We start from the raw sequence: 14629 nt of genomic DNA on the forward strand, positions 1-14629 counted from the left end.
TGTTATACCAAATAACAATGGCCTTGGCATAATTATATAGAGCTTCATCTTAACAAAGATAATCTCATTTAAATGAAAATTACAGCTAAAAAGAAATATAAAATGCTTTAACTTTGAATCTTACCCTATTTAAATCGTGGGATGGGGGCGTTAGCTGAGTGACATCTGGTGGAGGGGCTGAAAGTAGATTATTAGGATAGTCTAAAAGATAGCAAACAACACTTGTATGGCCACCTTTTGCTGCTTCTATCAACATGGTTGAGCCATCCTAAAAGAACGAATATAGAAGGGGAAAAAAGTTAGTACACTAAGAAAGCTATTAGGTCTCAGATACATTCAAGTTAAGTATCTAATAGGAAATTTTTTTTTATATTAAAGTCAGACAACTAATACTCAGAATATCATTACAAATACAACTTATATGTGGCAATTTTATAATGTTCAAGATGAGGAATTCATAATGCTGCCTTAACCATTCGAGTTACCTACTTTTAAACGGTGAGTAGGGTCTGCCCCGTGAGCCAAAAGCAGTTCTACCACTGCCAGATGACCTCCTGCACAAGCCAGGGACAGTACAGTATGGTCATTATTAGCTGTGGTTCGATTCACATTTGCTCCTAAAACAGACATAGAAAAAATATATTAGTAGAGTGATTAAAAAAATTTAAGATTTATTCATTTTTAATTTATATGTATATGTGCAGACCTGTGTGAGTTTATGCCCCATGTACGTGTAGATGCCCTTGGAGGCCAGACATTGGATCCCCAGGAACTCGAGTTACAGAAGGCTGTGGACTATCTGATGTGGATGCTGTGAACTGAACCCAGGTCTTCTGGAAGAACGGCAAGTGTTCTTAACCACTGATCCATTTCCCAGCCCCAGTTATGGCAAAATTCTACAAATCATTTAGTGTTTATGTACACAAGCATATATATAGGGGTGCATATGTAACATGGTATGCACGTGGAGGTCAAAGGTTTTCTCCTTCTACCATGTGAGTTCTAAGCCTTAAACTCAGGTCATCAGGCTAAGCAGAAAGTATCTTTACCCAGTGATACTCACTGACTCATTTCATTGGCTCAAAATTATGGAAAACTTAAAAATAATAAAGAGTAAAGCCAACAGTGCAATGAAACTTCACATACTCATTATCCAGTTCCACTGATTATAAACAGCCTCTCGTTTCACAAAAATCCTCATTTTCATGAAAATTCTCTCCTATACAGAATTATTCTAAAGCAAATCCCACAGAAATATGATCTATTTTTCTCATAAATACTTTAGTATATATCAGTAAAGATAATACAAGGTTGTATCATACCTAAGGCAACTATTGTATTAATAAAGTAAAATACAGGGGAAGATAGATGGTTAACTCAATGGCTAAGAATATTTGAAACTCTTCGGAGGCAATCCAAGTTTGGTTCCCAACACCCACACAGATCTCACAAGCACGGGTACCACTTGTTCCAGGGGATCTGATGCCCCCTTCTGGCATCTGTGGGCACTGCATGCATGCAATGGTGTCTTCTAAGGTTGAAATACATTTAATACATTAATAATTACATTAAATAAATACATTTAAATACATTAAATTTAAAAAAAATTACAAGGAATAGAAAAATCTAGTGTTTCTCCCCCCAACCCCTCCTATCAGAGGGAAGAGGGCAGGTATACTTTCTCCCTCAGCTGTACCCCTGACTTGGATTACTGTACTGGATTAAGTATCAACTGGAAATTGCAGGAAGAAAGTTGTGGTGATATATTGTGTACCCTAATAAACTTATCTGGGGATCAGAGGACAGAGCCAGCCACTAGATTAAACATAGAGGACAGACAGTGGCGGCACACACCCTTAATCCTACCACTTGGAAGGCAGAGATCCAGTCTGGATCTTTGTGAGTTCAAGGCCACACTGGAACAGAGTCAGACAGTGGTGGCACACGCCTTTAATCCCAGCACTTGAGATCTCATGCCCCGGCTTGAAAAGCACACACGCCTTTAATCCCAGGAAGCGACATGGCTGGATGGAGACAGGAATTAGGCAGCAGTTCAAATGAGACCCTCAGGAGTGAGGACTCAGAGGCTTTCAGTCCGATGATTCATGGAAACAGGATCGGCTGAGGAGTTAGTGAGGTAAGGTTGGCTGTGCCTTGTTCTGCTCTCTGACCTTTCAGCTTTCACCACGATGTCTGGCTCCGTTTTTTTTTATTAATAAGACCCTTTACAATTCATGTTACAGAAAGTGGAATCTAATTAATTCAACCAAAGAAAAGGCAGGGCAGTGGTGGTGTATGCCTTTCACCCCAGCACACGGAAGGCAAAGGCAGGTGGATCTCTGTGAGTTTGAGGCCAGCCTGGTCTACAGAGCTAGTTTTAGAATAGCCAGTGCTACACAGAGAAACCCTGTCTCAGAAAAAAAAAAAAGAGGGGGTGGGGAGGGAGGGCAGTAATTATGGACATAAATCCAGTCTTGAAGTGTGTCACCATCATGCATATTTCACCAATCTGTACCAACTTATCCTGGAATAATTTGTTCAAAAATTTATTTCTGATTTTTTAATCTATAAGAAGTTTGAAGACTACTGAACAAAGAGTAAACATTTCCAAGGTGCATATGGCCCTTCACTTATCAATCACTTCTGTCCGATTCTTTGCTTTAGAAGTAGTATTTTTAATCTGCTATGAAGAATAAAACTAATTCTTGAAAAAAGATTTAACAGATTATACAGTAAATACTGAAGAAATAATTTAAAGTTTCGTGTTTATTTGGTCAGTAAAGAATTGAAAAGGATAATTGCTGAGTATGAATAAAAATCTTCATGTACCTTGATACATATCACATTTTAATTCTGAATACTTTCTTCATTCAATTTAAAATTATCCCACTATCTTTTAAAAAGAGGACAACATAAGATAGGAAAGGTACTTGCCCCAAGTTCATCAGGGGAACAAACAAAAACCCATGTTGGAAAACAATGCAGTAGTACACAAACAGAATAGGATTTAAACATACACTAGTTTACACAGAAGAAATTTTCTTTGTGTTTCTTCTCAAGAGTGCTACTTGGTGTAATAGTCTTTTGTAGCTCACAGCTATTATAAATATTATGAGATGTTTATTACTAATGTTAGGAGCATCCCTTCTCCACATCATGTAATAACCACAAAATGTTCTTTACCCTTCAAAGGTCAAAATGCCTTAGCATAGTTCTGGGTAGATAGTTAAGAAAAAAAAAACAAAAAAACAAAAAAAAAACAAAAAAAAAACTTCTCCATAAGATTACCTTTACTAATTAAGAACTGAACTGTGCAGACATGACCAGCTCTGGCAGCTTTCATTAAAGGAGTTCTTCCACCTTCAGATTCATGTTCCTGTTTTAAAACAAAACAAGAAACAAAAAAACCTCACTGTTGTGTAACTCATATTTAATTGCAAGGGAATACTTAATCTTTTCATTAAAAAAAAAGGAAAAGTAAACTTAATTCTGAACCCAAGCATATTAAATATCATGTAATGAGCAAATTAAGAAAATATACTTTCAATTAAAAAAAAGATTTGCACTTTATTGTAATAATCTGAAACCTGAAGTAGGGGATTAGTAGTACACACCTGTACTTCTAGTTACCAGAAGCTGCAGCAATAGATACAAGCCTGGCATGCTGGCACCCAGGCTTCAGAAGAGCATTGAAATGACACTTCATCTAATTCAAGCTGGAAAATGTCCTTTCTCTATAAAAATGATTGTAGAACTCGAACATTGGATAGTCAATCTGCTCACCCTTTTTAATGGTGAGATCCTGCTACAATATCTCAGACTCACATACAACAGTGATCCTCCCACTTCAGTCTTCTGAATGATAGGATTATAATCTATACGACCATTTTCTGAAAGAGTCTCATGTAGCACAGGTTAGCCTCAAAACTCACTCTGTCGTGTACTCCCAGTTCCATTTGAACTCCCAGTCTCCTGAGTACTACGGTGAGACTAGATCTTCCCTCCACACAGATACTTCACACCTTCCTCCAAGCACTCAGACAACTCCTACAATTTCAATTATATAGCTCTTCTGACCAGGCCTCCCTTTCCAAACCCCATCCAGCCAATGAACTAGTATCTCAAATGACTAGTTACATCTTTTGACCTTTATCACTCTCTGTACATTCCCTGTGACCTCTCTTAATACCCTGCACTGAATGCACTTACAATCCATTTTACCCTCTTTACTACTTTATGTACTACCCACGGGACAAAATTATTAAATACTTATGTTTTAACACTTTAATTAATAATGCTCAAAACATAGTAGGCAATTTTTCCCCCAACCTACAAAGAAATGCTTTTAAACCACATTTACCTTAAGTAAACAACTAAGGAAGGAAAACTTAATTTGTAATACCATCTCTAAGCAGAAAACATTTCTTTGTAAGTGCATGGGATTAGTGAACTGAATATTACAAAAATAAGAAAAAGTAAATAATGTAAAAAAAAACCAACAAAACAAAACAACAACAACAACAAAACCAAACCTATGTGACTTTTAATAAAAGGAGAAAAAAAAAAAAAACACCAACAAAGTGAGAAGATATGCCTTTGATTTAATTATTAATTTTCTGCCTTTGTTTGCAAAGGCAGGGTCTCACCATGGAGTCCAGGAAGGCCTTGGGACTCTGGACTCAAGTAGCCTAGGGTGGCCTTAAACTCTTAGGCACCTTTCTGCCTCAGCCTCCCAGGTGCACAAGCGTGTGCTAAAATTCATAATTCATCTTCTTTTTATAAATATTTAAGTGATACAGCTTACCAGATCTGCACCTGCCTGAAGTAAGACATCTGCTACATCCGTATGGCCATTTTCACAGGCGTACGTTAAAGCTGTATCTCCTGTTGCTGTCGTGGCATGGACATTAGCTCCTGTAACAGTTAAAAATTATCACTGTTAAAACCATTTTATAAAATCAACATAAACCTGTTTCTTCAAGATAGCCCACATCTCCTAAATCAGACAAAATATCCATATCCATTTCTAGAATGAGTACATTGACAACATCTTTAAAAGAGGGAAAAGTCTGCAAGAACTGCTCAGGACATAAAGGTAACTACCATCAAGCCTGACTACCCAAGTTCAGTCCCCAGGACCACATGGTAGAAAGAGAAAATGGACTTCTACAAGTTGTCCTCTGCCTGTGAACACATGCACTGTGGCATGTTTGCATGCACACATACACAAATTTTTGAAAGAAAAATATGAATAAATGTACTTGAAGTTAAAATTGCATATACTTACTGTGACAGCTAAATTATTCAGAACACACACAAAGTATATCCTATCTTTTCACCACATATTCTGTGTGCCATAACAACATAAAAAATACTTGTACTGTGATCTTTATATCATGCAATATATTCTCAAATGCAAAAAGGCATACCTGCAGCTAGTAAGTATTTAACTAACTCCAGGTGGCCCTCTTGAGCAGCTTCCATTAGAGGGGTAGAACACCCAAGTTCTATGTCAGCTCCAGCCTTAATCAGAAAGTCTGCCACTTCCAGAAAGCCTCCACAGCAAGCCAGGGTCAAGGCAGTTTCTTGAGTTTCTTCTGTCTGTGCATTGATATTTGCTCCTAAAAGAAAGATTCTATTTAAAGGAAGTTCAGGAATTTATTCAGACACAAACAAAACACAATTTTTTTTAATGAACTATATCTAAAGTGAACAGAAGTATCTCTTCCCTATTCTTGGCAGTCAAAAGTAAATGGGAAAAAAACCTACATTCTTAAGTGGGTATCTACTATATGTAGGTAGAGTGTTTAAAAAGAAGGTACTAGTTATGATTAAAAGGAGTCATAAAATCACCTAATTCCTGACTATAAAGATTCAAAATGGAGGATAAATGTACTAATGACATTAGCTAACATTTAATAAGCTGTTACTATTTCCCAGGCAGTATTAACAGTCCAGATTGGTTAGGTACATTTATGTACTCAATCAGAATTTAAGGGAGGGGCAATGCTGGAGAACGAACCATCCATGGCCTACCAGATTAGGTGATTGTGTGGTGCTGGATAGAGATCAAACCCAAGTCCTTGGAAACACTGAGTAAATACCCTACCACTGAGCAGCATAATTCTAAGGCCTTATGTTGTATTATTTTCAGCACCATTTTACATAAAGCTGAACAAGCCGAGGCTAATTCATTTAATTCACTTGCCCTAGCAACATTACCACCATTACTATTACCTTCACCATGGCTGATTGACCACTGCAGTAGCTTCCACCCCTCCCTACCACTAGAAACAAAACTGTCATGCAGTGTAAATGATTCACATTTCAAAAAGTCTGCCAGGCTGTGGTGGCACACACCTTTAATTGTAGCACTTTGGAAGCAGAGGCAGTTAGATCTTTGTGAGTTCAAGGCCAGCCTGATCTATAAAGCTAGTTCCAGGACAGACAGAGCCACACACAGGGAGACCCTGTCTCAAAAAAACAAAACAAAACAAAAACAAAAAAACTACTTCAAAACCTGTACATTTAAAGTTCCAGTCAATAGAACCTCTACATAAAAACAAGTAAATGTGCCACTTGTGTTAAATGTTAAACTTGTGTTAAATTTGTTAAACAAAATAGCACTATAAATGTAATGAGAGATTATTATCTAAATGTAGATATTTAAACTACTATGTCATTTCACCTTTTCCAGAAATTCCTTCTGTTCTGGCCGGAGCTCAACAGTTTCTGATGTATATGCAACTAGTTTTGTTGGTCTTGAGTGCTCTTTTGTTTTCCTCAGACAGTGTCTCCACATGTAGGAATGGATGGCCTCAGCCTCCTAAGCACTGTGATTACAAGTGTCTAGTCCCTACTTGGCCTGCTGCATACTTTCAAGCTAAGTTTCACAGAAATGTTTCCCATGTTGTTCCATTACACACTTATATTCACGAGTAAATGTTCTAACTGCAAAGAATTCCCTCACTGTATACGGCTTGAAGAATTGTGGTACCTCATATTCCCTCATGACAAATGTTGACATGAATCTTGATTTTGTTTTTGTTTGTTGTTTTATTTTCTCACAGAATATGAGTTTAAAAGTACTACATTGAAGAAAATTCTACTGAGCCATTTTACCACAGACAACGCAGAAGTTTGGGAGCAACAGCTCAGTGTAAATACACTGAGGAGGTGATGTGCTGAAATTCAGCCTTAACAAAGACTTCTGTTCTACCAATTTATGGTTTAGTATTTACTACAAGTGCTTACCTTGGCCTAGAAGTAATGCCACCATTTCTTCATGTCCTTCACGGGCTGCTTCCATCAGAGGTGTATAGCCTTCATCATTGACCTCTTCCAGGCTAGCTCCTCTTTCAATAAGTAAGGCTGCAAGTTCCACATGGCCCCCACACGCAGCCAAAGTCAATGGTGACTCAAATGAATCAGCTGGCATGTTCACTTGAGCACCACTGTCCAGAAGCAACCTAGCTACTTCAACATGGCCATCCTATTCACAAGTAATTAAAAAAATTCAATCAGCACCATAAAAACTTAAAACAAAAACAAAACTTCCCAATTAGCACACGATGACAGTTGCTGACCTTTACTCAGGAGAACAAACATACACCTGACAGCTTGGTAAAGCATGCCATGTGTTGTCCGTACTCTTTATCCTACAGAAGTTCGAGGATTTAAAGCAAAGAGATGAAAAATATTCTCTCTAATCAAGAAGCTTATCAGCCACCAAAAGAGAAGTGGAAGGAAAAGAACGGGAGACAAACCTAAGGCCACAGAGAATCAGCAGAGCATGGTGGACATTAGACTGACAAGTGACAAAGCTCAGGTACTGAGAAAGCAAACTTTTTTTAACATCTTAAGAGTGAGCAAACTTTTGATCTAGCAGGAAACTAGATGCCATGGAGAAAAAGACTCCTGTGTTAAAGGAACAAAATGAATACATGATACTTTCTTTGTTGTTCGTGTAAGCCCCACTGAAAAGACAAAGACAGGAGCTATCTTATTACTGCAACTACTCAACAATCTCCATTCTGTCTTCCTTTCAAGAAATAGTTTCTTTTAACCCTTCATGTACTTCCCCCACACATGCTGCATCTTGCTCTGAATGTCTTATGTTCATGGTTACATTGTTATTTTTGCCGTTTTGAAATGCTTCCCGATTAAGTAAAATCAAAGTCCAATTAAGAGCTTCAACATTTTAGCAAGACCTCCTAAGTGCCTGGCCTCTATTCATATACCTTTTATTTACATCTAACTATCCATCCATCTACCCATCTATTTATTATAAATTGAAACCAAGTATTGTGATTAAAGGTCGATCTGTCTATCTACCTACCTACCTATCAATCAATCAATCATTTATTTATTTAGACTGAGTACTGGGGTCCGGGCATAGATCTCCATGCCCAGCTATTTGCATTTATTTATAACATTTCTAATGCATATGGATTAGGTCTATCGAATATTCCTCCTTAATTTATCTGTCTAAATACAGGTTATTTTCATAGCACAAGGTAGAAACAGTGACTAAATTTCCTTTATCAGAGAGATTGCTGAATTGGTCAATACTATTGCTGTTCAAGGATCTCATCTAATCCTCATGAGAACACAGGAACAAACAAACAAACAAAAATCATTTTACAGACAAGGAACTCAAAAGCTCCAAAGAAATGTATACACATTCAAAGAGTATATACGTTCAAAGAGAAACTTTTAGTAAAACAAACACAGGGATGACAATAAAGAAAGCAATATATAATTCAAGTAGTAAATGATGATCATCTACCATTTCTCATAAATCTTTCCCAGTTTTTTCAGATACCTCCTTTTTGTAGATTATAAATTAAAAAACAAAAACTTAAGAGTACTAATATAACTTTCAAGAACAAACTCTAAAATACAATTCTTTTTTATATTTTGTTTTTATAGATTTTTGTGTGTTATGTGTCTGAGTGCTTTCTCTGCTTTTAAGTGTACCATGTGCATGCAGATACCCACAGAGGCCAGAAGAAAAGGGTCGGATCCCTTTGGAGCTATAGTCACAAGCAGTGGCAAACTCTACCATGTGAGCGCTGGGACCAAGTGCACAGCCGTGTGTGAGTGCACACGCACATACACACATCTGATTTTTTTGAGACAGGGTCTCTCTACATATCCTGGCTGTCCTGACTCATTTTGTAGACCAGGCTGTCCTGAAACTCATAGAGACTCACTGTCTCTGCCTCCCTAGTCCTGAGATTAAAGGCATGCATTCATTATCTTGTCTGGCAGCTCCTTATATTTTGACAGGGTCTTGCTATGTAGCCATGGTTGAGCCAGTACTCACTATATAACACAACTGTGCCTCAAACTAATAGCAATCCTCCTATTTCAACCGCCCAAATGCTGGGATTACATGTGATCACCACCAAGTGCAGCTTAAAAATAATAGTTCAGCTAAGGTTCTGTTCTACAATAAAGTAAAGAAAAATAGAGCTTTTACATCCAAGGAAAAAGGCTCTTTATTTTACAGTAGCTCTACTTCTCCCCACCTAGTATGGAAATATATTTCGTATATTCATTCACCCATCTTACCATGCAAGCCTCCATTAGAGCGGTGTGCATTTCATCTGTTTTATGCTCTTGATCGGCGCCTGCTTCCAAAAGAAATCGCACCATCTCCAGATGTCCTAAATCAAAAGTGCATTGGATTACTTACATTTATTTTCAAAACTTTTTTTTTTTGGTTTTTCGAGACAGAGTTTCTCTGTGTAGCTTTGCACCTTTCCTAGAACTCACTTTAGAGACCAGGCTGGCCTCAAACTCACAGAGATCCTCCTGCCTCTGCCTCCCAGTGCTGGGATTAAAGGTGTGTGCCACTACTGCCCGGCTATTTTCAAAACTATTTTTAAAATCAGTGATATATAATTTATGGTGCATGTTGTAGAATATTTGATCACTGTGAACCCTGAGATTGCATTATTTACTGGAAAAACCTGTTTCTACTCATGGTGTGGCTCAGCCCTAGCACACACCTTTAATCCAAGAACCTTCTTCTTGACTATTTTAAACAGGATTAAATAGTCAACCTCAGGTCAAGAGGCAGAGCAAGCAACCAGCTAACAGGAAGTGAACATAGGATTATGAAGAAGAGTCCTTATTGGTAAAATAGAATGATTGAAGTTTTGTTAAAAACAACAGGTGCACAGGTAAACAAATAGTCTGTATGTAACTTTTTATGAACCTCATTCAGCACATTATACTTGATTTTTTTTTTGTTTTTAGATTTTTGTTATTTTTAATTATGTCTCTAGACATGTGAGTGCAGTGCCCATAGACACCCAAAGAGGCTATCAGATCCCCTAGAGCTGAACTTGAGAGCTTCCATGTGGGTGCTTGCAAAATGAATTCAGGTCCTTGGAAAACCTAGACATCTCATTGCCACCCCACCCCCCCATTTATTTTCAAAGGCTAGTAGCCCAGGATGAAAATCATTCAAGCTATTCCATCTATGAGTTCAAGTACTTAAAATGACAATAATCAACACACAAACTTTTTAGGAGGAATTGTAAACCACATGTATGAAAATATTCTTAAAACATCATTTAATATATATGCATTCCTTTACTTGGAGATAAAACATATGATAGAAACAGTTTTAAATAAGCCTTCTGTTTCAGTTCAGTAAGTTACTAAAAAGTAGAAGGCCAATTATACTTAAATAGGACTTTGGATACTATGTAAGAAAGCAATATGAAATGAGTTATAACCAATTATAATCAACTGGAATTGGACCAGAAGATAAAGTATAGTCCTAGATGGAGAGCTCAAACAAGACATTGACTACACCTTGGTTTCCCTTCAAGTATCTGCATCAATGCTCAATCTGTCTGACTTCTAGACCTTTTCCATATTGTTGTCAAACTAACTCCCAGGAAATCCCACTAGAAACAGAAGAAGGTAACAGAGTTAATTAACTCCTTTAAGTATTCAAGATGTACTCCATTAGCTTAATTCTCTAACTACCTTCTAATTAAAGTTTGCAAGCCCAAGCCGGGCGGTGGTGGCGCATGCCTTTAATCCCAGCACTCGGGAGGCAGAGCCAGGCGGATCTCTGTGAGTTCGAGGCCAGCCTGGACTACCAAGTGAGTCCCAGGAAAGGCGCAAAGCTACACAGAGAAACCCTGTCTCGAAAAATCAAAAAAAAAAAAAAAAAAAAAAAGTTTGCAAGCCCAACCTTAGATACCACCTCTAGAAAGCAGAGCAGACAAAGGGTGAAAGACCAGAGTTGTCACATGTAGTCTCATCACAAAGCTCTCTGGCAAGCTGGGAAAAGTAATGTAATGGAACCAGTTTTGGGGTCAAAGTGTTTGTAAAAAGTATATAAGGCCATCCAATAAAAACTTCCCAAAGCTTAACTCCACCAGTGCTTAATAAAGACCAGCCCCTGTGCCTAATTGTCAAACAGGAACAGAGAAGTTAACTGACTTCAACTGTGTTTTCTACTCGAAAATCTGCTAACATCAGACACTCAAAATTAAACAACTTAAAATTTTAGCTATTTACATATCTAAGTATTATTGTCTCATTCTTTTAAAGAAAATCAGTTCTAAAGACAATACAAGATCTTGACCACTCTTAAACATAGTAGAGCAAAGCAATGGCAAGGGAAAGGACTAGGCTGAGGAAAGACCAGAGTGGAAATTTTCAGCAGGCACTCATTTATAAACTTAAGCAAATGAGGAGCCAACCTGAGGGTGAGTGCCTCCTTAAATTTTGTATCTGCACTTGCATAACCTTTTTCTTAATATCTCAGATCAATACTAAACAGTGTTTTATGAACTAAATGTGGCCTGGATATAGATACAGACACAGTTGCATGGCTTATTTTTTAAGTTCCTTAAAAGTTAAAAACAAAGAAGAAAAAACAAAAAACGAAAACAAAAAACCTCTCAATTTATAGCCACACATCTGTCATACCCTTGGATATGAAAAATGTGACTCTCTGGCTCTTTTAAAAAATCTCTACTACTGATTACATATAGGTGGGCATATCTGGCCCACCTAAGAGTCCAAATTCTGAGTCAGGCGTGGTGGTGTATGCCTTTAATCCCAGCACAGGGAGGCAGATCTCTCTCAGTTCAGCACCACCTTGGCCTACAAAATGAGTTCCAGGACAACCAGAGTTGTTAAAAGAGAAACCCTGCCTCAAAAAAATAAAATAAAATAAAATAAAATTCTGACTAGTTGGCATTTAATTATCATGTACCTTCTCACAAGGTAAAGCATTTCCAATATGCCAAACCATCATAAAGTGTGATCACATTAAAATTATAAGCTTCCTCTGATAAGGCTGTCAATTTTATTGACAATATTTACAATTTTGAGACTATACAGTATTAATTTTTAAAACACTTTAAACAAACTTATTTACATTTAATGACACTATACACTATTATGTTTTATTGTTAATTTAAAATTGATTTTAATTTCATTATTTTATTTCAAGAACAATTTATACTATACCTTTATAACAAGCTAATGTAAGGGCACTCTCTTTAAATTCATTGGAATGCGTATTGATGCCAGCTCCATTTTCTAGCAGCAATCTGGCTACTTCCACGTGTCCAGCACTCCCAGCTTCCATAAGAGGAGTATGACCATTTTCATTATGGTCCTCAATACTAGCACCGGATTCCAAGAGCACCTTTACAACATCTACATAGCCTCCAGCACAAGCATAAGTAAGGGCTGTGTTGCCTATTTAGGTAAGAAAACAAAGAAAAGACATTAGCATCACTCACATGCACACAAACACAAATGAATGAACATCTCAACCCAATGAGATGCTTCAGTGCATAAATGCACATATCAAGTCACGTGACCTGACTTTGATCCCTGGGGCCTATATCCAGGAAGCGAGAACTGACTCCAGCAAGATGTCCTTTGATTTCCCTAAGTGCACCATGGCATATATGTGCATGCACACACACATAAATAAAAATAAATGTAAAACTTTTTAAAAAATGAAATATCAAATTTACGTTTAAGAAGCTGAAATAGAAAACTATGTCTATAATAAATATTTAGTAATAGACACATATAATTGTAGTACTTAACTGCACTTTCTCTTTCTGAAATCAACTTCATGTCCTCCCTTTTTATTTAAAAACAGTATTGTCCTGTGCCTGGTGGTACGGGTTATCATCTCAACTACTAGAAGGCTAAAGCAAAAGAATTAGAAATTCAAGCCCAGCCTGTGCTCCAGAGTGAGTCTAAACAACTTCTTATGAGTCTGCCTTAAAATACAAAGTAAAAGGCCTTGGATCTTAGCTCATTTGGGAAATGCTTGTCTAGCATGTGCAAGATTCTGGAGACAATCACTTGTACTGCCAAACAACAACAAAAATACATGTCAGATTATAGAAAAATCATATACACTTATCAAGACTAGAGAATTAAGATTGGACAGGGAAGCCACACCCAGGACATATCAACAAAATGGCTATCTAAACAAGACCTGAACAATAATTTCTATAGACATATTAACATCAAAAGAAGAAATCTCACAGAGTCCCAGCCCTAGACAAAGAACTACAGGCAAATAATGACTGCTAGTAGGAGGAGAGTCAGCGTTTCCCAGAAGTAAGCCCCCTACAATTAGTCATCTAATAACAAGTGACCAGCCCTAAAAATCATATACACACAACCCACACAAAAAGGACTCAGTAGGCCGTATTTATGTGTGTGTGTGTGTGTGTGTGTGTGTGTGTGTGTGTGTGTGTAACAACAAATAGTAAAGAGGCCTGCAATTTGAGAGAGAATGACAGGAGGGGTGGGGGATGAATGGAGGGACATGGGAGGGTTTGAAAGAAAAATGGGAGGTGATGGAGGAAGACAGGGGAACATGGAAGTAATGTATTTATACTTTAAAATTAAAAAAAAAAACAAAAAACAAAAAACTTTGGAGAACTGTAATGAACTGTGCAATTCTTTCCTGAACTTTTTCCTTCACAAATGAGATAAAAGTTATAGTTAGCTTTAATACAAAAAATGTTTCATAAAGAATTATTTTTAATAAATGTCATCATACATCATACCCCAAACCTATCATATATAAGCCACACACTAAATGACCAATGTCAAATAATTGAAAATAGATTCTTATTTTTGTTCTTGGAACATGTTATGCAGTTCCACTGGCCTCAATATATAGCAATCCTCCTGACTCAGCCTCCCAAAGGCAAGAATTACAGGTATGAGCCAAGACAATGAGCAAAAGGATCCCTTCTTCGTGATTAAAAACTTCCTATGTTAAAAGAAAACCCAACTTGATAAATTTTTTTATATAGACTTCTTTTTAAAACACAACTGCATTTGATTTTTTTTTAATCTGAAGAAAACTTACAAAATACAATACAATGTTAGACCCAGATCTGACCCTACCTCCAAAAAAAGAAATCAGTTTAGCCTAAACTAATGCCCCATTGGACATGTTTTCATAATTCCTTTTCCTGGGCCACAATTTAGCAAAATTAGAGGATCATGGTCTAGTCCTTGTTGCCCATCCAGTTCTCCCTACATCTTGCATTAATAGTGAAAAGGAAGCCAGGGTTTGAGAAGTGTAAGCCATACTTCTCCACATCTG

The 14629-nt window shown here is 37.2% G+C and overlaps 1 protein-coding gene across 4 annotated transcripts in view; it reads right to left on the reverse strand.

Moving 5' to 3' along the window:
- Ankrd17 (ankyrin repeat domain 17) overlaps positions 1 to 14629 on the reverse strand; it is a 135043-nt gene that overhangs the window by 52545 nt on the left and 67869 nt on the right. For all 4 annotated transcript variants that reach the window (XM_059274650.1, XM_059274649.1, XM_059274648.1 and 1 more), the window contains exons 6-13: positions 12508 to 12741; positions 9577 to 9671; positions 7255 to 7492; positions 5430 to 5621; positions 4805 to 4914; positions 3289 to 3376; positions 490 to 617; positions 125 to 268 (exon numbers count right to left, since the gene is read on the reverse strand). In XM_059274650.1, coding sequence (XP_059130633.1) covers positions 125 to 268; positions 490 to 617; positions 3289 to 3376; positions 4805 to 4914; positions 5430 to 5621; positions 7255 to 7492; positions 9577 to 9671; positions 12508 to 12741 — 1229 coding nt within the window. The remainder of the gene's footprint in view (positions 1 to 124; positions 269 to 489; positions 618 to 3288; positions 3377 to 4804; positions 4915 to 5429; positions 5622 to 7254; positions 7493 to 9576; positions 9672 to 12507; positions 12742 to 14629) is intronic.

The sequence above is a fragment of the Peromyscus eremicus genome, chromosome 10, assembly GCF_949786415.1.
Source record: "Peromyscus eremicus chromosome 10, PerEre_H2_v1, whole genome shotgun sequence".
Lineage (NCBI taxonomy): Eukaryota > Metazoa > Chordata > Mammalia > Rodentia > Cricetidae > Peromyscus > Peromyscus eremicus.